Raw genomic sequence first — 26,219 nt, forward strand, 5'->3', positions numbered from 1 at the left:
TCTAGATGGCTAGTTAACTCCATAATTATCCTGGAAACCTTGGAATGTCCGCTTTTAAGTCTTTTAACACATGAGCATTTTTTTTGTAATGAAAAACTATTTCCCCTCATTTTATTTTAAAAAGTGTTTTTTTTACTCCTTTTTAAACCCACGTTATGTTGTAGGCTATAGCACGTGTTGCATTGTAAAGCAACTCTGTGTCTTTAAGATACAATCCACTCTTGGCATGTTGCCCAGAAAGTTGCTTTCCCAGCCATTTCCCATCCAGCGGCATGATGGAATACACACACACACACACACACACACACACACACACGAACGAAGGACAAGTCTTCTCTTTCACAAAGCGACTGCAGCCCAAACATTCTCTCCACATGTTCTACTCCTACAGGCAACTGGAATACAGACATAGGACTGTAACTTTCTATCTGGATAACTGACTGACAGCAGATCATCATCTTCGTTCCTGATTTGTCAAGGTATCATATTTTACACTCTTAAGTTCAAAGTGTGACATCTTACTATTAATCAGGTGTACCGTTATGTCTACAATCTTCATAGCTCATAAGCCTGTTTGTTGCATAACCGGAGTAGTGAGTTGAAGAACTTAAACAGTGGCTCTGTGGTTCCTCAAGTCAGAGGAAATGTGGATATCAGGTGACCTATGGGGTTTAAATAGCTGTGACTGGTTTTAACCTAAACTCCTGCTTCCATATGGCAGCTTTGTTTAGAGCCTGAACATGTTCGTTTAACCATGTTTTATCCCAAGTGAAACCAACAGGTCCAAAGTACAGTGTTTATGAAAGCTTTCAGGAGGCAAGACTCCCTATAACTGTACTAAAACACATGCAATAGTCGGAATTCCATTCATTCATTGTAATGCATGGCTTGTTGTTCAGTTGTCTCATTTTATTGGCCACAATTTTCCTGTATTCTCTACCTTATTTGGTGAAATCAGAAACAAAGATATGAGGTGTAGACCTACTTAAGTAAAGGATGTTTTGAAGTACCGGTAGTTTGTATTTTACAACAAATTCCACTCACAATTCTTCCTATCATGTCCCAGTCTCGGAGCACAGTTTCAAAGTTCATCCACTGCTGGTGGCAAGGCTGGCTGTATAAACAGGATACTAGTTTGCACGCTCACACGCACATACTCAGCGCTTTTACAGGCTGATGCTTCAGCTGAAAGGACCAAGTGTGCATTGGCTCCAGTAGTGGTAGCCTACTGTTGATGTAGTAAACATGGGGTAAAGGTTTCCTTTTCCCCATAACCTGCTGGTAATTGTGGACAACTTGCATGGAGGTTGCATCATGTGAGACTGGTGCTTCTGAGGTTTCTGCAGCTTAAATGGGAGGAAGATGAGGTCAGCGTGAGACACACCCTAAAAGACCCGGGTTCTGCCAAGCAAGGAACGGACGCAGTGGAAAGGTTCAGCCGTGGTTCTCGGAGAGTCACTATAGCAGAGAGAGGAAGCCACAGTTCTTTGGAATGTGTATCTCCATTCAGCTTGCGGCACTGGAATTTGTGTCTGGATGGGTTATGGGTGCTGAGCCGGCTGACATGGCATACATGTACTTGTTTACCCACTAGGCATGGATGTTTCAAGAGGATCTTTAATCTTAAAAAGCTGATTTGCACTGTCTGGAATGTGGCTGGAATGGAGAGCATTTCCTCTCAGCCGAGCAGAACTGAGAAATTAGGGGTAGACTTCCTTTTTGTAGTGTTTAACCTGACTTCCTGACCTCTCTTCCCCTTACGTGGTGTTATTGTTAGGCTATAATACACAGGGACATCCTTTGACTTATATCTATCTAGAGATTACAGTCCCATTTTGAAGTAGATTAACAACTTCTGTTTTCAGTTTGAGAGTTTTGTTCAGTAGAGGAGGGTTTACGTTACTGGTTTTGATGGGCGAGCCGATGTGGAATTGATGGGAGAAGTTGAGTCACCTAATTGAGGCTGGAAATACAGTGCAGCAGTCAGATGTGTTCTGGCAAATGTGAAGCCCATTGTGAAGAGTGATTGTCTAGTCTGTTAATGTTGACACCATCAAAATAAAACAAAGAGAGGGTAAAGTGTACAATGGAAACGCAGACTGCTTCATTTCTGTCGGGTGTGGTGGACTGTGTGTTCATTCAATGTAGTTTTCTTTTATCAAGATTGCATTCAGAATACAGTGGTGCCTGAACAAAGAATATTGATGTGACTCTGGCCTGTATAGACAAAAACTATCAATTAGAATGACCTGGTGGTATGACAATTACACACATTGATTTGTACATCATAAATGGATTGGCTGATGGGGGTAGCATGAGACTGAGAGTAGCCCAGGGTCTGCTGTACTATTTTGAGCACTCAGTAGACAAGCGAAACTAATGTGTGATTTATAGTATTTAAAATGAAAGGGCAAACTTATCATGTTTTTTCTGTTATTTGCTTTTAGAATTATTCTGTCAGAATTGTATGACAGATATATAGTTAACTTTCCAAATTATAGTCTCCAGGATGTGATGCTTGCTGGTTCACCCTGCCTATGACCATAATGGAAAGCCATAGGAAATGATGCCATGGAGATAGTCTCGCGTCACCAGACTGTTGCCTCCCACAATTTACAAATGTTTCCGACATACAGTCTGGGACTCGGAAGCTCTGATCATGTGTAAGTGGAAAGCGGATGCCCCTCCCCTACCCACGTCCGTTTCAGCATTGTGCAGAGTCCGACTGGAATCAACGAATCTCATAAACATCGTTTATGTCTACTAGTGTCTTCTTTCACATTTTTTTCGGCATTAATTCCATGATACCTTTCTCAGTTTTCTGTGATAAACAATCCTCGCACAAATAACATGAATCTACCGCTCCTATGACTATGCTTCCGCCTCGGTTCTGTTTCCACTAGGACTACAGGTCCGCGGGCACCGCGTCGTGATTGGTCGAATGTCTTTCCGGTCTGAACAACTTCCGTTACACAGCTTTCGGGAAGTGTAGTCCCAGACTCTATTTTAGCATTCAGAGATTGTGGAATAGTTGTCTGGTGACGCGAGACTACCATGGAGATGACTGACTCAGTGGCTTCATCCTGAAACATACTTAGTCCTGCTCAAAAAAAGGTCTACCAGAAGATGTCAGGCTTTCCCTAATTTACCCCACCTGTCTGGTTACACCTGCATCTAGGCAGCCACTTATCTTAAAACTTAAAACACAATAGATGTATTTCATTGTACTTGCCTGTGTTATGCCTAGTTAATCATTGTCTCCGCCAGGCCGAAAGGCATGGCGAGAGAGTATGTTTTACCCTCCGTCCGTCCTTCCGTCCGTCCGTCCGTCCGTGTGTCCTGTCTGTGTGTTACCAGCTAATCTCCGGCACCGTTGGCCCGGTCGCTGCGAAACTGTGCACACCCACTCCCTGGATGCCAATTCAGAACCTCTGGCCCACATTTTTCACATGGGCCTGTTATAGCGCCACCAGGAGGCCGATTTGTGCAAAACCCATTTTTCCCATTACACCTACAGCTTTTAACCAAACGTCATGCAAATCGGTACACAGTATCTCTATAGTCATGTGATCAACCTGGATCTGTCCGATTTCCCATATTGCATCCTCATTGGCTAAGGTTGGCTTCCAAAGTTTGCAGGATTGGTCCGTTTTGAACAAACTGCCTTCAATCATGAACGCAGCTTGCCATTTCCATAAAATTGCACACACACATTCCCACTAGGCCGAGGAAGAAATGCCACTTGAACATTTTCAAATCAGCCTCATGGTGGCGCTATAACTGGCCGATTTGCATTTTTAACTATAACTGCACCGATCTGCGTGAAACTTTGCACGCACACTCCCTAGAGGCCAAGGAAAAACATTGGACTGCATTTTTCACATCTGCTTTTTACAGCGCCACCAGGAGGCCGACTTATGTAAAATACATTTTTGGAGATTATTCCTTCAGATTCTGTCCAAAAAACACGCAAATTGGTACACTGCATCTCCATAGTCATGTGATTCTGATGGATCTGTCCGATGTTTCATATTCCATCCTATTTGGCTTACAGTGGCTTCCAAAGTTTGCAGGATTGGTCAGTTTTAAACAAAATGCCTCAAAACATGAATGCAATGTGCAATTTCCGTGAAAGTTTGCATGCAGATTCCCACTAGGCCTAGGAAGAAATGCCCCCCTTTTCACATTCACATTGGCCTTTATAGCGCCACAAGCAGGTCTAATTTAGCAAAACACATTTTTGGAACAAAATGCCTCAAATCATGAATGCAGTGTCCCATTGAAAGGCCTAAGAAGAAATGCCACCCTTTTCACATTGGCCTATTATAGCGCCACCAGGAGGCCACAATAACCTACCTGACCTGGCGGAGACCTGTGCTCCGAGGAGCACTTTTTCTAGTTTTACATCATTAGGTTCACACACAGTAGTAGGCTTATATTTCACTTTGAGTTTTAAACGTTTTTGTGCATTACTTGAATGAAAGGCAGGGCAATGCAACAGTCATTGCTTAGCCTTATGAAACTAAGCATGCAAGTATGTAAACTATGTAGCCTAACTGATCTGTAACTGTTAACTGGCAGTTACAGTACTATACTCCTTAATACATTGTCTCACACTTATTTTAGAAAACATTCCTCTGTTATCAGAAGACTTGATTGTAATAGGGTGTTCACCTCTTTGTCTCCTGTGAAGTTATAGCATACAGCTTTGTTCAGTGTAGACTTGAGATATGTAGTATAAAGTATGACAATGACCTGTGTCCAGGGCTGCCAACATTGGACTGTCAGAATCCAGGAGATCCAGGAGAATATATATATATATATATATATATATATATATATATATATATATATATATATATATATATATATATATATATATATATATATATATATATGTTACTATATATTGGTGTGTATGAAGGCTTACTTTGTGGCTCCTAGAATCCCGACCTAGAGAGAACTTTCAACTATCAGGCTCCTCTCCTGTTGGAACCATCTTCGAGGTTTGGTCCAGGAGGCAGACACTGTTAGTTTAAGAGCAGGCTAGGCTTAAAACGTTCCTTCCATAGGGGAACAACAGCACCATCATCATCCATAGTCTGAGTCTATTGTCGTCATAGCCAGAGCAGTGTCACATTTGATTTCCTCATTAAAGGAGAATTCCAGTCATTTTAGATGTTTGCTTTGATGTGATTTGACTCACCAACATACAAAGGGCCGTTGAATTTTTCCAGAGAAGCCCCTGTTGTCCATTGTGGAGACCCCTTCCACTGGCATAATGGAGTAATGTGTATAAACGAAAATAACCTATTTTAGCAGCTCCAAAGCTCGTTTTTTTCCCACTAATCCTCATTATGCAGCGTACTGACACTCAAACATGCATGCACTGAATATCCCTTATGAGCTGCCGTTCATGCAGAACGACATGGAGCTGGTTGCTTGTTTCTCTCACAGAATCTGGCAACACCGAGGACTAGCTTCACGTCGTTCTGCATGAACGGCAGCTCATAAGGGACATTCAGTGCATGTTTGAGTGTCAGTACACTGCATAATGAGGATTAGTGGGGGAAAAAAACTTTGGAGCTGCTAAAATAGGCGATTTTCGTTTATACACATTACTCCATTATGCCAGGGGAAGGGGTCTCCACAATGGACAACAGGGGCTTCTCTGGAAAAATTCAACGGCCCTTTGTATGTTGGTGAGTGATTAGCGACACATCAAAGCAAACATCTAAAATGACTGGAATTCTCCTTTAACAAAGGACGTGACCTGCCGGGTGAAACATGTTCAACAACTCTTATGAACGTGTGGTGTGGTGAAGTAAGTATGTACATTATATTTGTACAGTATATAACACTTCTCACAGAGAGAACTCACAAAGTGCTTTACATACAACAGAAATAAAAACACAGCATGAAACATTCAAATGATTAAAAACAACAAAAACACACACAAACAAATCTAAGACATTCCACAAGTTGTTCTTAAAAATGTCCACAGAGGCTGCATCTCTCAAGACCTGTGGAAGGGCATTTCATTCCTTTTTGTTTTTGACCTTTTTTCGTCCCGCGGGGGAACTCCTCCTCCGCCTCCTCCAGCTTAAAAACAACAAAAAAACTAAATATCTAAGACATTCCACAAATGCTTGTTTAAACAGTAATGTTTGTAAGTGGTTCTTTAAAAAATCCACAGAGGTTGACCTTTTTTCGTTACAGCTCTCAAGACATGTGGAAGGTTTTTATTTTTTTACCTTTCTTCATCTTGTGGGGGAATGCGGAGGGGGGAGCAGTTAGGGATAAGTGTCTTGCTCAGGGACACTTCGAACCTTAGGCTTCCCAGGCGGGCTCTCTAACCATTCAACTATGGCCTTAGGGTCCTGCTGGTCACAGAATATTGTTGTAGCAGGTCAGTGAAGGGTCCTGGACAATTGGACATCACTATATGCTTCAAAATGAGGCTCTACTGGCAGCAGTGGTGGATCAAAGTACTCAACCCCAGTACTAGAGTCAAATGATATACTCCTGGTGAAACATTACTCAACTACAAATGAAAGTATTCAAAAGTAAATCTTCTTTTTAATATCAAAGCATGCTGTATTTAAATGTAGACACTTTCCAATACATGTTTTTTCCAGAAATGTAAATACAATATAAATAATAGTGAAGATAGCAGCTCAACAAGCTCACTGTGATGCGTTGTGAGCTTGTAGATCTTCTATTTTCATTTTCTAAAATAGTGCTTAAGTGTCAAAATGGCCCAGAGCAAGACACTTAACCTCTAACTGCTCCCCCCTCCGAGCTCCTCTGTGGGCAGCAGACGAAAAAAGGTCAAAAACAAAAGGTATGGAATGCCCCTCCACAGGTCTTGAGAGGTGCAGCCTCTGTGGAAATTTTGAAGAACCACTTGTGGAATGTCTTAGATTTTTTTGTGTGTTTTTAATCATTTGAATGTTTCATGATGTGTTTTTATTTCTGTTGTATAGCACTTGATATAGTACTGTGAGTTCTCTCTGTGAGAAGTGTTATATACAAATAAAATGTACATATTTACTTCACCACACTACACGTTAAAAAGAGTTTCACCAGGCAGGTCATGTCATTTGTTATTGAGGTAATCAAACGTGCACTGGCTATGATGACATTAGAGACTATGGATGATGATGGTGCTGTTGTTCCCTAAATGGAAGGAAAGTTTTAAAGGGCAAGACCACTTTAGTAGAGGTTTGGGTTGTGTAGTTACCTTGCCATGATCTGGGTTTTCTTCCTAATGAAAATGTCGAAATCAACAGGAAGTTAACATTTTTATTTAAAAAAAACAGTACTGGGTTTGGTGATACTCTAGTCTATATTGTCTGAGTCAACTTTGTTTACGTTCGTTTGCTAAAAGAGTGATTTTGAGAGCTGTTTCTCCGTATAATGTAAGTCAACGAGAAGCATATTTAGAATGATCAATTTCTAATCAATGGAGCAATTTTATTTTTTTCTTGTCCACCTTTGGAGTTACATCATGGTAAAACCACACAACCCAAAACTCTACCAAAGTGTTCTTGCCCTTTAAGCCTAACCTGCTCTTAAACTGACGCATACATCGATGTAATCTGACCTTTTTTAGCTCTGTTTTTTTTTCACTTTTTGCCCTAAAATAGTGTCAAGATATGCTTGAATCTTAATAATACCAATTTTAATGAATTCATTGAGTCCAAATTGTATGGAAATTGTATTCATTTGTATGTTATATATTCCCAAATATTTGCTATGTTTCCCTTTTTGGGTTTGGGTAGGGTAAGTGTTAACATAGGGTTAAAAAAAAATTAAGTACATGGCAGAATCTTAAAAAACACACTTCAAGGATTAAGAAAATGCAGTTAGGGCACGGCACGGCCACACCGCACTTTTATTTTACCTATGGGGCCGAATCTGACAATGCTTAATCAATGCAAATGCGTGGATTGTTGTAAAAAATGCGCAAGACCATGAATCCACGCATTTGCATTGACAAAGCATTGGCAGATTCCGCCCCAGAGGTAAAATAAACAGGATCCAGGAGTCTTGTCAGCCCTGCCTGTGTCCAGTTGACCCCTGAGGGCTTGAGAGAAGGTGTACATATCAGCATAGTTGGTAGTTAAAATGTTCCCAGGTCAGCAATAGTAGCTCTCACTTAATATGTTGCATTTTAATTTATTTAATTACAGTAGTGACTTATAAAGCCTAATTTGAAGATTGTGTCACTTGCCAACAAAGTATTATTAGAATAGACCTAAGGTTTGGTAAGCTTTAAACAAGACTATGAACTACCCAATGTAGCTGCCTTGAATATTCTCACACTACACTGGAATGTCACCCTAATTGACTGAGAAACGGTACATGCACCCTGGTGTCTCACTTTAGTGATGCTTAATTCATGGTCTGTCGTAGGGCGGTGTCATGCGCTGATAATAGCACATCGACAAGCTCACAGCGCGTCATGTACAAGTATGAAAAGTGGGCTTAAGAGGACCTGAGTGACTTGACTGCATGTCACCCCCCCTCCTGCCATGCAAAATAAAATATATATATATACAGTATGTATATATTGGTACCCTTTAGTTGTATGAAACATTTGTTTTAATTAATATCGCAAGTGTTTTCAATCTCATAATCACTCATGCAGCCAGTTTAAAAGGAGAAAGAAAGTCTGAATGAAAATGGGATCCATGGTAGAAGAGCCAGGATGACCCCTCTAAAATGTAGCCAGACTGGAATTTGCGCTTTTTGGTAAATCACATGAATTGTGCGGACCTCACACACTTTAATTTTGCTGCTTGTACCTGTATTAGTAGTAACAAATAAACCATATTGATTCTTTATTCTTCTACTCTGTTTACATAAGACAAAATGAAGCTTCCAAAGAAAACGCCATGTCTGTCGTGAAACATGGAGGAGGCTCAGTGATCGCAAGCCAATACAGAAAGGTCCCAATGTTTTCATGTACCGGTAATCTATTCTCTCTGTGCTTTTTGATGTTTGATGTTTCATTGTAATGGAAGGCCCATGACACATGTTCCCCAAGACGAATGAAACATTTACTTCCTGTAATAATGTATGTTCATAACCAGTTTGGAATATTGCGAGAGGTCAAACCAGCTCTTGAGGCGTCCCTAGTCAATTGTATGCAGCTATTAAGCACAAGGGCAACATAAAAGGACTTGAGAACTTTCCCAGCTCAAGCTTTGTACAGTTAAACTTTTCTGAATAGATAGTGGCAATTCCACCTCCTATTTGTTCCCGTCTTAATACTGACTGATATAAGCTGTATTCTGGTGGACATACCTTGATAAGTGTCACAATGCTATTGATATCTAACCACATTTAAGTGCATAAAATCAAGATTATGATTAACTACAACTACAAGATCACTCATTAAAAAGTATTTGTTTGATTTTAACATCGAACAGAGCTAAGTTTATATGCTTATTCATTGGGTGGAAAGAGGATTATTTCTGGTAGATTAATTTTCTATTATTTATTATTTTTAATTAATTTTCTAGCTTGAGCCATCTCTGTCCTCAGCTAGTTTCAACAGAACTCGTTTACACTTGTCTGTGAGATTTTTTGTCTCTTCTGTAAACTGTAGTGTAAAAAGAGATGAGTTTAAGAGAGGTGTACTACTGCAAGGCAAATCTGCATTCGTGCTCTGTTCTGGTTCAGGTCGTGTTGCTCAGTTCAAGCTACTGCCATGTAGTTTGGTTGAATTTGATGCAGAGTTTGGCAAGAAATTAACTACATTCTTTTTTTGTATAAGCATTTTGGTTAGTGTAACATACATACTGTGATTCTGTGACCACACCTTGTTTTATCGATACTGATTATTATTAGAAGCAAAGACAATTTATGCCTTGTTTTGCCCAAGCAGCTTAAGGTAGCTCAAAAAGGACCACGGCAATATTTGTTTTGACTGGACTGTTGACAGAACAGTAAGCTGGTGTTCTAATGAATCTCACAGCACTATAGCTCCAGGAACTGGTCAAGCCAGATCTGCCAGTGCCTGACGCCAGGGCCTTACTACAGTATCTCACTCTCTTCAGTGAAGCTTGAAGAAACCCCGTTTCATCTCATGACTCTCAGCCTGACTCAGTGTACAACATTTAAGACGGGGACTTTAACCTCAGAACAAACATGCACACGTCACAAATACCCTCGTGCACCAAGACAGCGACAAACGCACAACCGTCCCGCCCAAGTTTATAACCGTACAGTACACTGTTTACCTCCAGTGAGGTAATGGAGGAGGAGACTGGAGGAAGACAGCAGTGAGGTGGGAGGGAGAAAAAGGCAGCATGGATCGGCTGATAGATTGTAAGAACTCTGCAGCAGCAGTTGAACAGTCTCAGACACGCACAGGACGGTATGCTTACTAGCTAGAGGACAAAACACATTGGCGTGTGTGTATGCTGTTGACACACTGAAAGAAACAGGACTTAAATCGTGGGGCAGAACGAGAAAAGTCGCAATGGGAGGCTCTTCTAGTCAGCAGAAGAAGACCAATGGGTCAACGAAAGCACGCCACTCCAAAAGTAGCATGTGAGTCACTTGTTTACAATCTCTGAATTTTACCACAGATTTAAAAATTGGATTCAATGTGTGATGCAGTAAAAGTCGTGGTGCTCCAACCTGAAACGTATACCAGATGAAAGTTGTTGTAACACTTTATTTCCAAAAGTGGTATAATTTGTTTAAATTAAGACACACTACCTTCTGTTATGCAATAGCCGTTGTACCCACTGTCATACTTAGTGCAGTACCCCTCATCATAGTACATGGGGGCCTGTCTATGATGTCAGAAGTATGTCATATTGATGACGACAGGGATCTCCATATACGGACATAAAAGGGACCCAGACAGACAGATTTGTTCTCGAGATATGGAGGGGGACAGTCAGGCAGAGGTTCCGTGAATTTATAGATTGATGATAGCAAATAGAGTATTTACACCCACCACATCATCTCCATATTGTGCTAAACGGTGACTTGGTGTTAAAGGAGGAGTTCACCCAAAAAATTACTTATTTTCTATCAATTACACACCCCATGAAGCCTTGATTTCATGGATTTATTTTTGTGGCATTCCTAAAACAATAATTTGATGACCGTGTGTATTTCCGGTAGGAGACACAAATAATCTACTTTGTGTCTCCTCCCGGATTAGCCGGTAGGAGACGGTAAATTATTAGCTTAGGAATGCGACAACTAAAAATAATCCATGGATTCAAGGCTTCATAGGGTGTGCAATTGATAGAAAATAAGTCATTTTTTTGGTGAACTCCTCCTTTTAAAGGCTGACTTTGACCATTTGAATCGGAATCCTATCATTCTATGATATGAAGCGTTTTACATGGGCTGATGGTGTTTTGACAGCACCTGCAAAGCAGGCTATAGTAGAATGCATTGGATTCCAACATTGTGGTGGTGTTTGGTTGCATTTGCTTTCACTTTCTGATCGGAGTGTGAATTAATGACCTCTGTTCAAGTGTACACTTGCACACACATGCAAATATTCACACCCTCGAAACGAACTCTGCGATAAGGCTCAGGACCAGCATTTGACTGGTCTTGTGTTTATCCATGAACACTTGTGTGAATGAACATTGTACTTAAACATTCCATAGTAGAAAAGCATCTGGTCTTATATAATTGCTCAATGAATCAGAAGCCACTTAAAACGAACAGTAAATATTTAATTATGTGCAACAAGATAAAACATTTAGGCGTACACAAAGCAAATATGATTGGTTGAACATGATCTGCATAAACTAACGTTCACTAATGGGGCTGTCAAAATAGAAGCATGGTTGTTTCCTCAGAGTTATGATCTCACTGTGAGAAATGTATCCTCACTGTCAATATTCTCAGAGTTATGATCTCACTGTGAGAAATGTATCCTCACTGTCAATATTTGCTCGGGGCCATTCATGTGCCCTTTGTTCGTCAAAGTCAGCTCTGCCCTCTGTAGGCTAGACTATAGAGACATGTCTAGCCTTGTATGCACTGTAGTTTCATTTTGCTGTCAAGCTAGGTTGTCATGGCTTAACAGTAAAGTAGAAACTAGAAAAAACATAAAACAATTGCAGTTAACAGCCTCCAGAGATGGGTAGTTGTGGTTAGGCAAACTTATTAAACATTTGGACCAGGATACAATTCAGAACAATCCCAAATGATTGAGAATCCAGTGGATCTGTCAGATCACACTTTAAGAAAATGGTTGGTGGAGGCTTCTTCCAAAATGCCAAATGCATGAAACTGATGCTGTTGTGGACTACGACATTTACTATGGTTACTGACTTTGTTTAGAACTGTTGGGCAATCTGGAGCTTACTTGATCTTCCAACTCTGATCTTGTGTGTACCATACATGTACATTCACTGCAGGGTGATTAATCGATAGAAGATTGATATGATATTACATTGGATATTGCCTGGGATTTTGCTCATAGTGATATTGTAATATAGATTAATGTTGTATTAATGTTTAAGTCTTAAAGGCTGCATTACAGTAAGTAAGACCAGTTGAGCGTAATTCACATTACTAATGATTGTTTCTCTAAATGTTCTTGTGTGTAGATATCTTCTGAAAGCACAAATAGCCAACCTCAAAATATCATCACATTATTGAAAGAGGTATTTGGTCAAAAATATCATGAGATAAGACTTTTTCCAATATGGGCCATTCTTAACTTTGGCCGTCTCAATCCCCCGGTGTGTTGGTCTCCTCACTCTTATCTGCTATAACCCAGAGTCTGGGTGACTTGTCCTTCTGTGTCTTAGATTTATTAGACACAGTGTCAGGCTGGCAGGAGTCTGCAAACCTCTCGCGGGCTTTCTCCCAGTTCTTCTGGGTTCTGGATCTGGTCAGGGAAGCTTCGTCCACAGAAAGTGCAACACCGGCTCCTAAGCCTGATTGCGACTTCCTGATCTTCAAATCAATCTAGGAAATCAATATTAGAAAATCTGGTTAGTTTGTATATTAAAAAAACACTTACATCAGATGGCAGTAAAACTTTAGATTGATGAATTCTTACCGGGGCTTTCATTCCAGTTCCGTCTTTGCCAAGACCCTCTCCTTTTCTCCAGCCCATCTTCTCCAGCATCTTGCGTCCTTTATTAACTTCACTGATCTCCCTTTTAGAACAGAGTGGATCATGGGACATTATACACCAATAATACATCTACTCCATATGTCTGATTAACAACTGCATTTATTATTTCCATTCTGTTATTGATTTACCAACCAACTGTTAATTGTCCACTTACACGTTAACTGAAGCTGGAGCGTCATCTCGTTTGAAAACGCCCTCACTGCCCACTGTTTGCCGCCGCGACTCTGCTCGGTCTATGTACTTCGGGTTCCGTCGTGCTTTGGCTTCCTCATACTCGCTACTCTGTTTACGAAAGAGACAAGACAGCCAAGATTACTCGTTTACTGAAAGAGCAGAGAGGTTGAAAATAATGTGGTTGCAGGGGCAGCAAAATGCTCACCTGCAGGCCATATTTGGCTTTTATTTGTTTAAGCTCCTTCTGTCTCAGTGCTTCCTTTTCCTCTTTAGTTTGGCTGGAGAGAACAGGGCCTTTGGAAAAAGCAGAGAACAAAATAAAACCTCCCGCTGTGCTGCTTTGCTTTCCGCAAACCCCTGTCTCAAATCGGGGTGGGTAACATGACATGGTAAACAATCACTGCAGCTCAAACAGACAGTATTAGTCTGTCTTGTGACAGGTCTCATCTATTGACAAAAGCATTATCGGGTTTGAAGGGAGAGAATCATGATTAATAATCAATCATGAATGAAGAAACACATGAAGACCCCTCACCCGCGATCTCGTGTTTCTTGTGTTTGCTGAGGTGAGCCATCACCTGACCCGGCTCACAGCCATCACATGTATCTGTCCCAGAGTGGATGTGGAAGGACAGCACCGTTTCTCCCATCTTCACCTCATCGCCGTGGGTCAGAGCACAGGGCTCACACTTGGTTTTAGGCTGCAGCAAGGTCCAAAAAAAGGTGGTAAATGCTTCCATAACTCAAGCATTCTTTGGTTTTAAGCTTAATAACAAGGGGTTGGCCGATGTGGGGGGTTTCAGGACCGATACGGATTTGATTTTGTACCAATATTTAATTACAGTAAATGTGAAAATGCTTATGTAAAAAAATTCAAACATCATTTTAACTGAAATTACATTCAATTACAAAGTGCATGTTCCCAGCTAAACTAAATTAAATGCAAAAGGGAGCAGATGCATTTCATAATTGGCCAGCATACTGGTCCTAACAGCCATTGTCAGGCAGCCAATCGGTTGACCCCTAATAAAACAATGAAGATTACTGACCTGTAAGATTCGGTTGCCATTGATTACAGTTCCATTCTGACTGCCCTGGTCGACAAGCATATAGCCCTGCTGGTCCTGGTCAAAGTAGACTTCTGCATGGAACTGCATAGGTGGAAAAATAAGAACAGGATTCTCCTCTGAAATTGGCCAGTACAATTAGCATTTCAAAAGATCCACATTTGAATTCCCTGTAGTTAATGAAAGGCTCATTTTGCTGCTCGGAGGGAAATGGTAAAATTAGTCAAATGTAGATGAATACCTTGCTGACTCCCATTTCTGCAATTCGGATTGCATGGTCCATATCTTTCTCTCTGCAACAAAAGATAGAATGTCAAATAGCAAACCATTATCATGATTTGTTGGACAATAAACTCCCCCTTGTGTTCAGAGTGAAGCATTACTCCCAATGTCAATAGTATGTATAAAAGATTTAGTCTTTATTATCAAAAAACAGGGCTTATACAGTTAGCAGTAGCTGTGCGTAGACTATGGTACTACTACAATCCCACTGATAGAGATTTGTCTCTCCAATCTGTGACCACACAATCTGGCGACTGTAGGCTGCTTTTGGATGTGTCCATCAAATGACAGTACATTACCACTGAAAACAGACCTTGTGTTTCCATGTAAAATCATGAACATTACAGTAGTTCTAACCTGCCAATGGTGGCTGGGGAGTCAGCAGTGATAATGAAGAGGGTGCCCACTTGAAGCACTGGGGACCGGACTACCGTCACTCTTACGCAGGGTGGCCAAATGTCGTTGACTGCAATAAAGATGAACAAAGGAGAGTCAGGTTTTCAGACAATAGAAAGCTGAATGGCTTCTTAAAAAATACACCATGCTGTCATCAATGGCACTGATTCTTTTGTTGTGTAAAGAGGGCATAATAATAGCAGAATTTCTTTTCCACCACTACAACCTGATTTCTACTGCGTTGTATGACTGTAACGCTCGCCGAAAAAAAATAAAAATAAGCTGTTCTTGATCGTACAACACAGTAGAAATGTGCCATTAGCTTAGCAGTACCTCTATCAAGGAGTGCCTCTGTTTGTCTTAGTAGTGTACAGTGGATTTGATTATCAGCTCGTCAAACACAAACCTATGTGATCTGGTCAGATAAACAGTGGTAGTGTACACACACAGCCTCACTGAGCCCAACCCCGTGAACAAAACGGTTGATCCTCATTCCCCCTCACCTTCTATATTCTCACTCTCCATCTCTGACTCTGGGGCAGATGACGACCACGACGGCGTGGACGCCCATTCTCCTTCTGACTCTGTGCTGATCTCGCCCTCTTCCGGTTCGCTGTTCCCGCTGGAGTCATCGCTGCGTGTGCCGGTCTTCTTCTTCTTCTTGTGTTTATCAGATTTAGACTTTTTCTTCTTCTTCTTTGACTTGCCCTTGTCATCAGAGCGCGAGCCGTTCTTCTGTTTCTTCCTCTTTGAAGAGCCCCTTTCGCTGTCATCGCGAGACTTGGAGGTGTCTTTTCTCCGTGGGTTCGAGTCCGGACTAGGGGACCGCTGACTCCGTTTTCTCGATGCTGTGGTCTTCTTGGACGACTGCCGTTCCACCCATTCAATGTCATCCTCCTCTATCTTTACAGCGTCCTGTCACCAGACAGACAACTTTTACACCTCTAAAAAATTCCCCTGGAAGAATGGCGGCTGGCTTTGTAGATCCGTTTGTTTTTGCATGGCATTCTCATAAAGGTCTCAGTTTTCAAAGACAATTCTAAACTGACCCTCAAAAGAAAAACTTGAAGCATAACAATGACTCCCACACTGATCTAAAACACAACCGTTTGTCCTCAGTTGAAGTGTCCAAGAAACATTTAATAACTATGGTAGGGTGCTGTATTGAGACCTAACTGGGTATTACATACACAAAAGAATAATAGAGGCACAAATGGGTTGTTGTGAATGAAATGAATCTATTATGTAGTTTTACGTGATGCAATATCGCCGGCAGAAACCTTGTATGTCTAGACTGTTACTTTTCAGGGAATGTAAAAAAGAACCTGTCATCCAATTAAGTTATTATTTAGTCACAAGGTCTTGTTAGTACTTTTCAAAAGTTAAATGTTCATAAAACCCACAGACACTTAACCACTTTAACTTTAACATTTAAAAATGAGCAAAAATAGCAGATCTACAAGCTCAGAACGTATCGCGGATGCGTTGTAAGCTTGTAGATCGGCTATTTTTGCAACTTTTGTGTGAGACTGTAGTATGACGAAGTAGGGTATTCATTCACGAAAAATATAAAAAGTTGAAATATGGAGATACAAGGTTTCTGTACGACAGCAACGATATGCTCTGTATTCTGTGACAAGGTACCTCTGTAAGAAGCAGTATTCCAGTAAGAGGAAATCTTCATACTAGCCAATGATTTAGTCATCTCTTGCACCTACGTAGATCAGAGGAATAGTATTTTAGTCAGCTAAGTTTAGTCTATAAATGTAATCAAAATGAGTATTTGAAGACTGAGACCAATAACAGTAGCCAGAGGAGAGATGATCTTGCTCTTTAAGGAGAAATGGATCAAAAGCCAGCTGCCATTCACCACAAGATTTTCAGGTATAAAATACATAACATGAACATCAAATGAATTAGGTTTTAAGTGATATATAAACTATTTAATACCATACCTTATCATCCTGGTAGGTTTTCTTGCTTCCTTTTTTACATGTTTTGGCTTTCTTTTCAGTCGTCCTCTTGTCTTGAGAAGATTCTGCAGCAGGCACCTCTATTCTGGAATGGAAATGGTATCGCCCACTCTCTGCATCATGGTAGTAGTAAATGCCTGTGTTGTTATCGTAGTAAAGCATTGTGGTCTGAGGAAGAAAGCGTCAATTGTTTTTAACCTGGTTAATGGCCTACTTTAAGACACAGAAATAACGCTTAACAAATTCAAACTAGATTTAAAACATCCAAAGATTCTCCTGTTAACTAAATATATTAATAAATATTACATTGTGAAAATATAAGCATGCTGCAGACTAACCGAGTCATAGTAGAAGCTTGTGCTGTGGTCATAGTACATCCCAGTTGTCTCATCAAAGACGAACCCAGTCTGAGTCATGGCCTCCTCAGCTGTGGCTCTCAACATGTCAGCAATGGATCCTCCATCCGTTTCCTGAGAGAGATCATGGGTTAGTTAACAGTTAGTTAACGAGTCCAATACATTTAACTCTTCCCGAGTTTCACCATCTTACTTAATGTTGAAAGAAATCGGTTTTAAACAAATGTATGTACAAATGTCTTGATCAAAATGTGTGAATGCTTGTCTTTGCTCCATATTATAAATAAAAGGTTTTGACTGCAGGGTAAACATTAAGAGATTTCAAGATGTCTGATTTGTATTCAGATAAATTGTGATGAGCATTTAGCATCATTTTGTAATTTATAACCCTATGTTACCATCATTTTATTTATTAATACATTGCATAGATACTTATAGATAACTGAGTTACAGCCCTGCTGAACCAGTCTATTACATTTAACTGATCAACTTGTTTAGCTATTTAACTCGTAGTGGTGGAAATTTGATTCAAATCAAATTAAAATATCTGTTCACCTCATCTATGATACCAAACTTATACAGGTCAGATATACTGTACGTACCTCGGTTTTAGCTGCAGTGTTATTTTCATGTTGAGCAGAAACGGCCACGGCCACATCAACAGGTGGTGCAACCTCTACAGCCTCCTTAGCTGCATCATTAGCTGCATCCAGTCCCTCTGTGCTCGGTGCATCTGTAGCCTCAGCATTCTGCTGGTAGCCTCCATAGTAGTAATTGTAATAATCTGTGAAAAAAAGAACAATGTCAGATGGTCTGCTTCACTTTTTTATTTTCTTTACTGGAGACAGGCAAAGTCTGATAAGTAACTGTAATAATCTAATAATGCATGTTAGCCAGAGAAAGACCACAAACCACTTTCTGTCCAGGTGTATTCCTCCGTCTGAGTTTCCCCATCAACTCTTTTCAAGCCCTTTTCTTTCTTCTTCCGATCATGAATCTCTGCACTCAGCTTATCAACCTACCGAGCATACGTAAGCAGAAAAGACAAGTATACATAGTGTCACTTCATGACAGAATAATTCCCAATTACTGATTATAAGATGCACTTTCATTTGGTGAACTTGACCTGTTTCCTCAGGTCCTCATTGTAGCTCTCTGTGCTCCTCTGCAGTCTTTCAGACTGGTTCAGTTGTTTCTGTAACTTCACCAGTTCAGCTTGGCAGGTCTCCAGTTCCTGTTTCAACGACTCTACTTTGAGTCGAAGCTCAGCCACTTCAGGCTCTGACCCCTTTTCGTCTCCGTCGTCGTCGCAGGTCTCCATGGCCTTGGATAAGGAATTTTGGGATTAGCCTCAATGAACATTCATAGTATTGTAAAGCAGTGGTTCTCAACCTGTGGGTCTGGACTCCCAGGGGGGTCCCCATATGATTTTTGGGGGGTACCCAGATGACAGTGAAGTGACAATTTAAGGAATTGTAAGGCATTGTAATACCAAAAACTAAAGGAAAAGAAAAAAGACCATTACTGCATTATAAGTAATCAACAAACTATACTATAAAAACTAGTCAAACACTGGTCAAATTGTCAAATAATATAAGAAAATTCAGACGTAAACAAATGCCAGACCACCAAACAAATACAATAACCGTCCATTGACTGTAGGGGGCGCAGTGGAGTGACTAAAACATTTTTTCCATCCGGTCGATTACTTTACATTTTGGCCAAAAAGTGTATTTTAGACGTGAGGTCGGGGGCTCCGAGTGTTCACACTAAGGAGAATAGGCTTTCAACATCTTAAAACTGTCTTTGTTTTAGTGAGTAGCGAAAGTGTATTATTATTATTATTTTTCCTAAAGACGAGAGGCTGCGCTAAGGCGGGTGTGCGGGCAACGGATCGAAAGTAACAAATAAACTAACGTTATGGTGGACCAGAGCTAATGTCCACCACAAGCCAGCATGGCGATGACCCCTGCATCGGGGCCCGGGGGGTCTTGCAATTAAAAAGATTGAGAATCACTGCTGCAGGCTGTTTAAAGCAGCAGTCCGTGATGAATGGACTGGACTTACAGGCTGTGTGTGTGCTGTGCACAGACCTAATGCATCACAGCACTTCTTACCTAGGTCTGACTCTCTCTCCTCTCTGCAGTGTGCGGCGCGCGTTAATCTCCCGGGAAAATCCACCTGCAAGTTGAACATAAACATCATGTAAGCACTCTGCATTCTCGACACATCCGAGAACATGTTTAGATGATAGTGAGACAGTTACAATTATCACTGTAGGAATGTTTACAGTCCACCGTGTGAGCGACCGCCATTTGCTATGGAGTGTTACGTCACTACGGAAGAGGAAGCAGGCCTTCCTCTTCTTCTTCCTCTGTTGTTGATGACGCTTGCTAAACGATTTGCAGCGCAACACTGCCAGCTACCGACTAGCAGATACCTTCTCTAAAACAGTGGTTCTCAACCTGTGGGTTGGGACCATAGAGGCATAGACTGTAAGGTTTGGGACCCCCAGGGGGGTCCCCACATGACAGTGAAGTGACAATTTAAAGACTTTTAACACCTCTTTAATACTTAAGAAAAAAAAATGCTGGTCAAACATTGGCCAAATTGTCAAATAATATAAGAAAGAGGCAAAAAAATAAAAACAATTGCCGAGCTTGTAGATCTGCTATTTTCACAATATGTATCTGTGGAACCGAGTCAAACTAAATGTAATGCCTCAACTGAGACCCACACAATTCCAAGTGCTTGTCAGGGTGGGGGGTCCCCAGTTCAAATGTGATTATTTTGGAGGGTTGTGGTCTGAAAAGGTTGAGAACCACTGCTCTAAAGACTGTCTACCACCATCATTTATCTCATTTTGCTGTTGCCATTATGGTATTTATGTTAATTGCAAGTAGTTTTAATGGCATTTTAAAGGTCCACCGTCCAACATGTCATTCAGAGATATACTGTAGCCCCAGTGTCTGTCTCTCGCTCTCTCGCTCTCTCGCTCTCTCTTTCTCTCTCGCACGCACGCACACACGCACGCACGCACGCGGACACACACACACACACACACACACACACACACACACACACACACACACACACACACACACACACACACACACACACACACACACACACACACACACACACACACTGTCCTGTACACAAGATGCAACAATAAAGACCACCTTGTGGTTGATTCACCTCTTAATAGGATTAACACATTCATTATAAATAATAGTAATAAATAATAATAATAACCTGACTGAATAACCTAATCTACCTGACTTGTGTCTCCTCTCCCATTTGACCCAATTGTTCTCTGGACAACAAAAGAAAATCTCTTTAGATTTCCTTTCCTTTCACAGCAGGTCCAAGTGTTCTCTCATTGATTTGTCTTGGCCATTCTGCTGCTCCTGTATTGACTTGCAACCTAATGCTCTAATAAATTATCTAATATAAATCATAGGTACTGATTGCTATCAAAACTTCGTATTAGCCATGCCTTGCTGCAACAGTGTGTAAATTGTCACGGTGTCACAATCTATGTTGCCACTGGATGGCACTGCAACACATATGATGTCAGTCATACTGGGCTCTGCTGTGAGTAGTAAGTGAGCTGTGTTAGTTGAAAAGATCAGCACTTCTCTGGGAGGATGTGGTCTACGTACTACAACTTCCTTGTTTTGAGAACTGTCAACCTCCATTTTCATCTACTGGTTGAATCATTTTGCTGCAGTCATCATACAACATGTTAGTGACTTTCATCAGTTTTACTGCAACTGTAATATTTTTGTTTTGTTTCGGTCTGTCATATCTGTTTCTGTAAAGAGTAGAATGTGAGGAACACTGACTGGATATCAGTGCTTCAAATCACACTTACAGACATGACTAGAGCATAGGTGAAAGGACATGAACTTAATGTAATGCAAAAAACTGTCAGTCACAGAATTCACCAGATACATTTGACCTCTCCCTGACCCGTTCCTTATGCACACATTCTCATACAATGTTTCTCTGGGTGATCGGCATTAATTTAAGACCTCTTTTCCTTCTTTTCCTTGATCCCCGCCACCTTCTAACCACTTCTGTACTATTCTTTACTTAATATCAACCGCTGATTCTTCTGTCTTTTTTTTCTTTTTGCCTTGTATTTCTGTACACACGACAGTACTTTTTCTTTTCCTTACTCTTTACCTGTAACTCTGTAACCTTTAAATGCTATGCTGCCTCTGGCCGACTGAATTTCCCCCGCAAGATAAATAAAGGTATCTATCTATCTCTTTGGTTCTCAAAGTGGGGTCCGGGGAGCCCCAGGGGTCCTTTGGGGGGTACCAGCGGGTTCCCAGCAAAATGGGTTAATTTTGCATTCAATTCAGTTTAACCACTTGAGCCCGATATACATTGGCCACCTGATAACCACCTGATAGCTCTGCTTGCTTGTGTAGGACTTGGCTTGCCAAAGTATAGCGAGGCCCTCTCTGTCTGTCTGTACCTATTTCTGGACATAGAGGAAGTGCTGTTATGTAATGCTTCAGTTGAAGCATTGTGTCCAAAACTTTCAGAATGCCTTTTCAGTCTCTTGGTGTTTCTGTTTAGTGAACGTCTCTTAGGGCAGCAGTGGTGTAAAGTAGCTAAGTACATTTTACTGAAGTACTGTACTGTATTTAAGTACAATTTTGAGGTACTTTTACTTTACTGGAGTATTTCCATTTTTCAATACTTTTACTTCTACTCCACTACATCTCAGAGGAAAATATTGTACTTTTTACTCCACTGCATTGATTATTATTACAAAACACACTAACCGCTTCAGCCGTGTATATATGTACCGTAGTCTATTTGAAAATAGCAGATCTACAAGCTGACAATGCATCATGATGCGACGCATTGTGAGCTTTATAGATCGACTATTTTCTAAAGATTGTTTTAATACATTTTGAACTTGTAAAACGGGACATTCTGCACCACGACTAGTTTTACTTTTGGTACTTTAAGTATATTTTGATGCCGATACTTTTGTACTTTTACTCAAGTACATTTTGAATATGGGATTTCTACTTGTAACAGGCTAGCCGCTAGTGTATATCTACACTGCAGTATTGATACTTGATCTATCTATAGTGACACTGCATATATAGGGATGTTACATACTTTAACATTATGTATAGTAACGTTATGCAATGTTGTATCTTCATGCTGTGTTTACTCACACTTGGACATGGCTGTGAACTTTGTAGTTACTCTACATTATATCAGGGCCACTCTGTTGGGAAGACATCGTTATTGGACTGTTAACCACTTAAACCCTATAAACTTAGTTGATCAGAGTCCCCCAGGGGTCTGTACTAGGCCCCCTTCTTTTTTCCCTAGGCTCTAGTCTACACTAAATATCTTTGCCGAAATCAGTCGATCTACAAGCTCACAACGTGTTGCGTTGTGACGCGTCCCAGAATAGGGACGCTAGGGTTAATTCAAGATGACATTCAGAGTTCAGACTAAACACGGATGTGTCCTCGGTGACATCTGTGCTGAGAGAGACAGAATTTTTACCCGAGTGTTGTCAACTTAAAGACATACTTAATGATAAGGCGACGGTGGTGGTCTCATGGTTTCGGTGGATTTCTCCTGGTTTCAGTCCCTTTGAAGTTTCTGTTTTCCCCATAATGTTTTGCAGATTTACCAAACAGCGTTTGAAATCTGAGCCCCTTCTGTGTGTAGTAGTTGTGCTTGAATTACAAAGAGGAACGTCAGAATCACAGCCTGAGCAGTAGCAGCAGTCACAGTGGTAATGTTGGTAGTTGTCTTAACCACTTACTGTACTTTGGAATAGTCTTCCAAGTGAGATTCGTAACACCAGAGAAAAAGCCTGTTTTAAAAGGAAACTTCGACTTCATATACTGTACACTCAAAACATACAGTAACATCTTTTCTTACATACCAGATTGATAGTGCTACTTTTTAAATCTGTTGTATCCCTGTTGATATCTCTTTTTATGTGATAATTGACTTTTGTAAAATGTATTATTATGTTTTTGCTGTTTTTAGTACATCTGTGATATGTTGTATGTTTTTGTTAATGTATTTTAATGTCTTGGACCCCAGGAAGACTAGCTGACGTTGAGGCATCAGCTACTGGCGATTCGTTTAAATAAACAAATAAACTTAAATTCTTAGTAAAAATGGACCTGAGTTACAACTGTACTGCTTTTTTCTGTTTACACCAAATCTCTTTGCCAAAAACAGCAGATCTACAAGCTCACAATGTGTGGCGTTGCGGCATTGTGAGCTGATAGATCGGCTATTTTTGGGGCAAATGTTCCCCCCAGAATAGGCATGCTGGGGTTCAAATGGTAAAAAAAAAATCGTCTCTCATGTGGAAAGAGGCACGCGCACATGCACACTTACACACAGTTGCCTTTACTCTTGCCTATTCAGTCTGTCCAAACAGTCCCTGTGTTGAGTCAACGACTATAGATTTTCTATAACAAGATAAATCAATGCTGATGTACAGTATTGTACAATTAAGGAATATTTCACCCAAAATAAATAGAATTCTCTATCAATTACACACCCCATGAAGCCTTGAATTAATGGAGATTGTTTTGTTTTTGTCTCATTCCTAAGCCAATAATTTGATGACTGGCCGAGTAGGAGAGTCAAAAAGTCCCGTACTGAGTCTCCTACTGACTGATGACCCGGTCATCAAATTAATGGCTTAGGAATGCGACAAAAACAAAAACATCTCCATGAATCCAAGGCTTCATGTGGTGTGTAATTGATAGAAAACAAGATTGTTTTGGGGCGAACTACTCCTTTAAGGTTAATAATGAAAGGTGTCTGAATATGCAGTAACATAATAAAACATACTGACTGGTTATGTAACATTGTGATCCCTATATCTACCTTGTGTCCTTGTGTCACCCATGGATTTTATCTTCAGTGAAAGGCACCCATACAGATGTCAAGATTCATAACATAATAATAATAATTAATAATGCTTTTCTCTGCATGTGTTGATGAGGGATCACAGATGACAGACATGGTCACATTGGTGATGATTTGTGAGATAACAGTACCTATGGCTGCAATCGATCGATTATGTTCTTAGTTTTTATTCGATCAATTACGTTTTTGGATTACTCGAATAATTGTAAATAAATGGAGCTGACTCGTGGTTTGTTTATGGTTATGTTGTCGTGGTTTGTTTATGGCTGAGTCAGAATGACATCAGAGGTCAACTGGCCTGCCCGCCCTCCTATTAGCCAATTTTAATATAGGATACATGAATGAATCGATGCAAATAGAGCTTTTTATAATCGACATGTTGTGAGCTTGTAGATTTTTGCTACTTGTATTTAAAAAAGAAAAACATTTTTATAATCAATTAAATCAATTAGTTTGATTGACTGTTGCGCACCCCTCATAGTAACCCATCTAGTGTACTCCTCTGATAAGGCTTTGGTGACTGTCATAAGAAAAAGGGACTTTGCTAAAAATGTTTGCACAAAAGTTTAAGTATGATCAACGCATTCCAGAGATAATCTATTTGATGTTTATAATGTGTGCCTTATAATTCCTACCAGCACGTAATCAAAGAAAAATATGAATTGCTCAAATTCCTCTCAGCCCAAGCTCTTCTGGAGCCAGACGGTAAATATGTGGACAGAAGTTTGCCTCCGCCCTCTCTCTCTCTTTTCTCCTCTGTAATATGGAAACTTTGAGCCTGATTGAAGCACATGTGTCTCTCCTCCACCTCAGTGGAAACTCAGGCGGAATTTGGCTCCTGAAAAGACTTTGCAAAACCACACTCAAGATTGTCCAGCCAGTAGAATAACACAAAGACAATACACAGGAAACGCATATACTATGTGAACATGACAACATTTATATCACATATTATGCTACGACTGTTAGTTTAAATCAGAGAGGGGGGAAGAATGCTAGTATATTCTACTCAAGTGCTGTTTCTTGACTTAAATATTAAGTAGAAGCAAAATGGGTGCCCCGGTTTCTCACCATGTAAGGGTGCAAGGCTAAAACCTTCTCACAGCATGACCCTGTTTTGAATCCAACCCGAGGCACCTTGTAATGCATGTCATCCACTCTCTCTCCCACCTTTCAGCTGTCTCACTGTATCTGTCTGAAATAATAAACAAAGCATACAATGCCCGAAATAAATCTTTAAAAAAGAAGTGCAAGCAAGATTACTTGTTGAAAACGACTCAAGTAAAGGTACAAAAGTAACAGTTAATGAGATACATAATTGATCACCGTGAAAGGGCCAGTGTGGCTCTATTTCAATATGAATACGTCCTGACAGCCAAACTCTTTAAATGTTTTCTTTACATACTTTCTCTCAAAGATTGCACAAGGAAAAACTTGTTTTTGAACATCCCCCTGATTGTGACATACTATAAACAGCATACCTGTAGGCTTCACTCAGTCTGTAGGCAAATTCTTGCATATTATCCAAAAGTATAATATTTTTATCTAGAATCTACTTAGTTTAAAAAGCTCATGAAAGTTCATGAGAAAGCTGCTCAGTTACGGTAACTTAATAGTAAGTAATAAGTAACTTCCCACCCATGGTTAAAATAACAAAAGAGCATTTATCTTGAGTGACATTAGTTATTCTACAGAACAGTCAAATCATCAGGCACACCTAATTGGGAGATTAGGCAGTTTTTTTCTTCAAATACTGTATGAACACAGTGCCCTGTTTATTTTATTTGACTCACACTACTGTGTATAGCTGCAGGGGATCCTGGACATACCTCTTGTCAGTCAACTCAAGGACTACTCTGAAACATTAACTTAGGTAAATTGGGAAACACACATA

At 40.4% G+C, this 26,219-nt stretch overlaps 2 protein-coding genes across 5 annotated transcripts in view; one reads left to right on the forward strand and one right to left on the reverse strand.

The window, feature by feature from the left end:
* Positions 1-359: 359 nt before the first annotated feature.
* Positions 360-26,219, forward strand: part of tacc1 (transforming, acidic coiled-coil containing protein 1) — a 46,774-nt gene continuing 20,914 nt past the window's right edge. The window contains exon 1 of one of the 2 annotated variants that reach the window (XM_084063173.1): positions 360-479. Coding sequence is in view for 1 of the 2 variants with exons in the window: in XM_084063172.1 (XP_083919298.1) it covers positions 10,493-10,563 (71 nt within the window). In the remaining variant the exon portion in view is untranslated. Of the gene's footprint in view, positions 480-10,296; positions 10,564-26,219 lie in introns of those variants that run through there. The other variant, XM_084063172.1, reaches the window with a different exon arrangement.
* Positions 11,702-19,704, reverse strand: aggf1 (angiogenic factor with G patch and FHA domains 1). Of its 3 annotated transcripts, none has more exons than XM_084062558.1 (16): positions 19,650-19,704; positions 19,501-19,564; positions 18,510-18,707; positions 18,296-18,401; positions 17,986-18,167; positions 17,366-17,497; positions 17,010-17,195; positions 15,558-15,969; positions 15,016-15,124; positions 14,618-14,669; positions 14,359-14,460; positions 13,845-14,010; positions 13,515-13,603; positions 13,290-13,417; positions 13,058-13,157; positions 11,702-12,963 (listed from the first exon to the last, which is right to left on the reverse strand). In XM_084062558.1, exons 3-16 carry the CDS (start codon positions 18,702-18,704, stop codon positions 12,724-12,726), a joined length of 2,199 nt encoding a protein of 732 aa, XP_083918684.1. In that variant the 5' UTR covers positions 18,705-18,707; positions 19,501-19,564; positions 19,650-19,704; the 3' UTR covers positions 11,702-12,723. The 3 variants fall into 3 exon arrangements, with proteins under 3 accessions (XP_083918684.1, XP_083918685.1, XP_083918683.1); XM_084062559.1 differs by having other exon boundaries at positions 19,674-19,698; XM_084062557.1 differs by having other exon boundaries at positions 19,501-19,696.

The sequence above is a fragment of the Gymnoscopelus microlampas genome (assembly GCF_963454915.1).
Source record: "Gymnoscopelus microlampas genome assembly, chromosome: 7".
NCBI lineage: Eukaryota > Metazoa > Chordata > Actinopteri > Myctophiformes > Myctophidae > Gymnoscopelus > Gymnoscopelus microlampas.

Bases quoted from the DNA above. Each gene is read 5' to 3' on its own strand.
- aggf1 (XM_084062558.1), bottom strand. From the start codon at position 18,704: ATGGAGACCTGCGACGACGACGGAGACGAAAAGGGGTCAGAGCCTGAA. The intron at 15,970-17,009 runs GTATGGTATTAA...GTCTGGTGACAG, and splicing joins AAACCTACCAGGATGATAAG to GACGCTGTAAAGATAGAGGA. The intron at 14,670-15,015 runs GTTAGAACTACT...CTTTTGTTGCAG, and splicing joins TCCCCAGCCACCATTGGCAG to AGAGAAAGATATGGACCATG.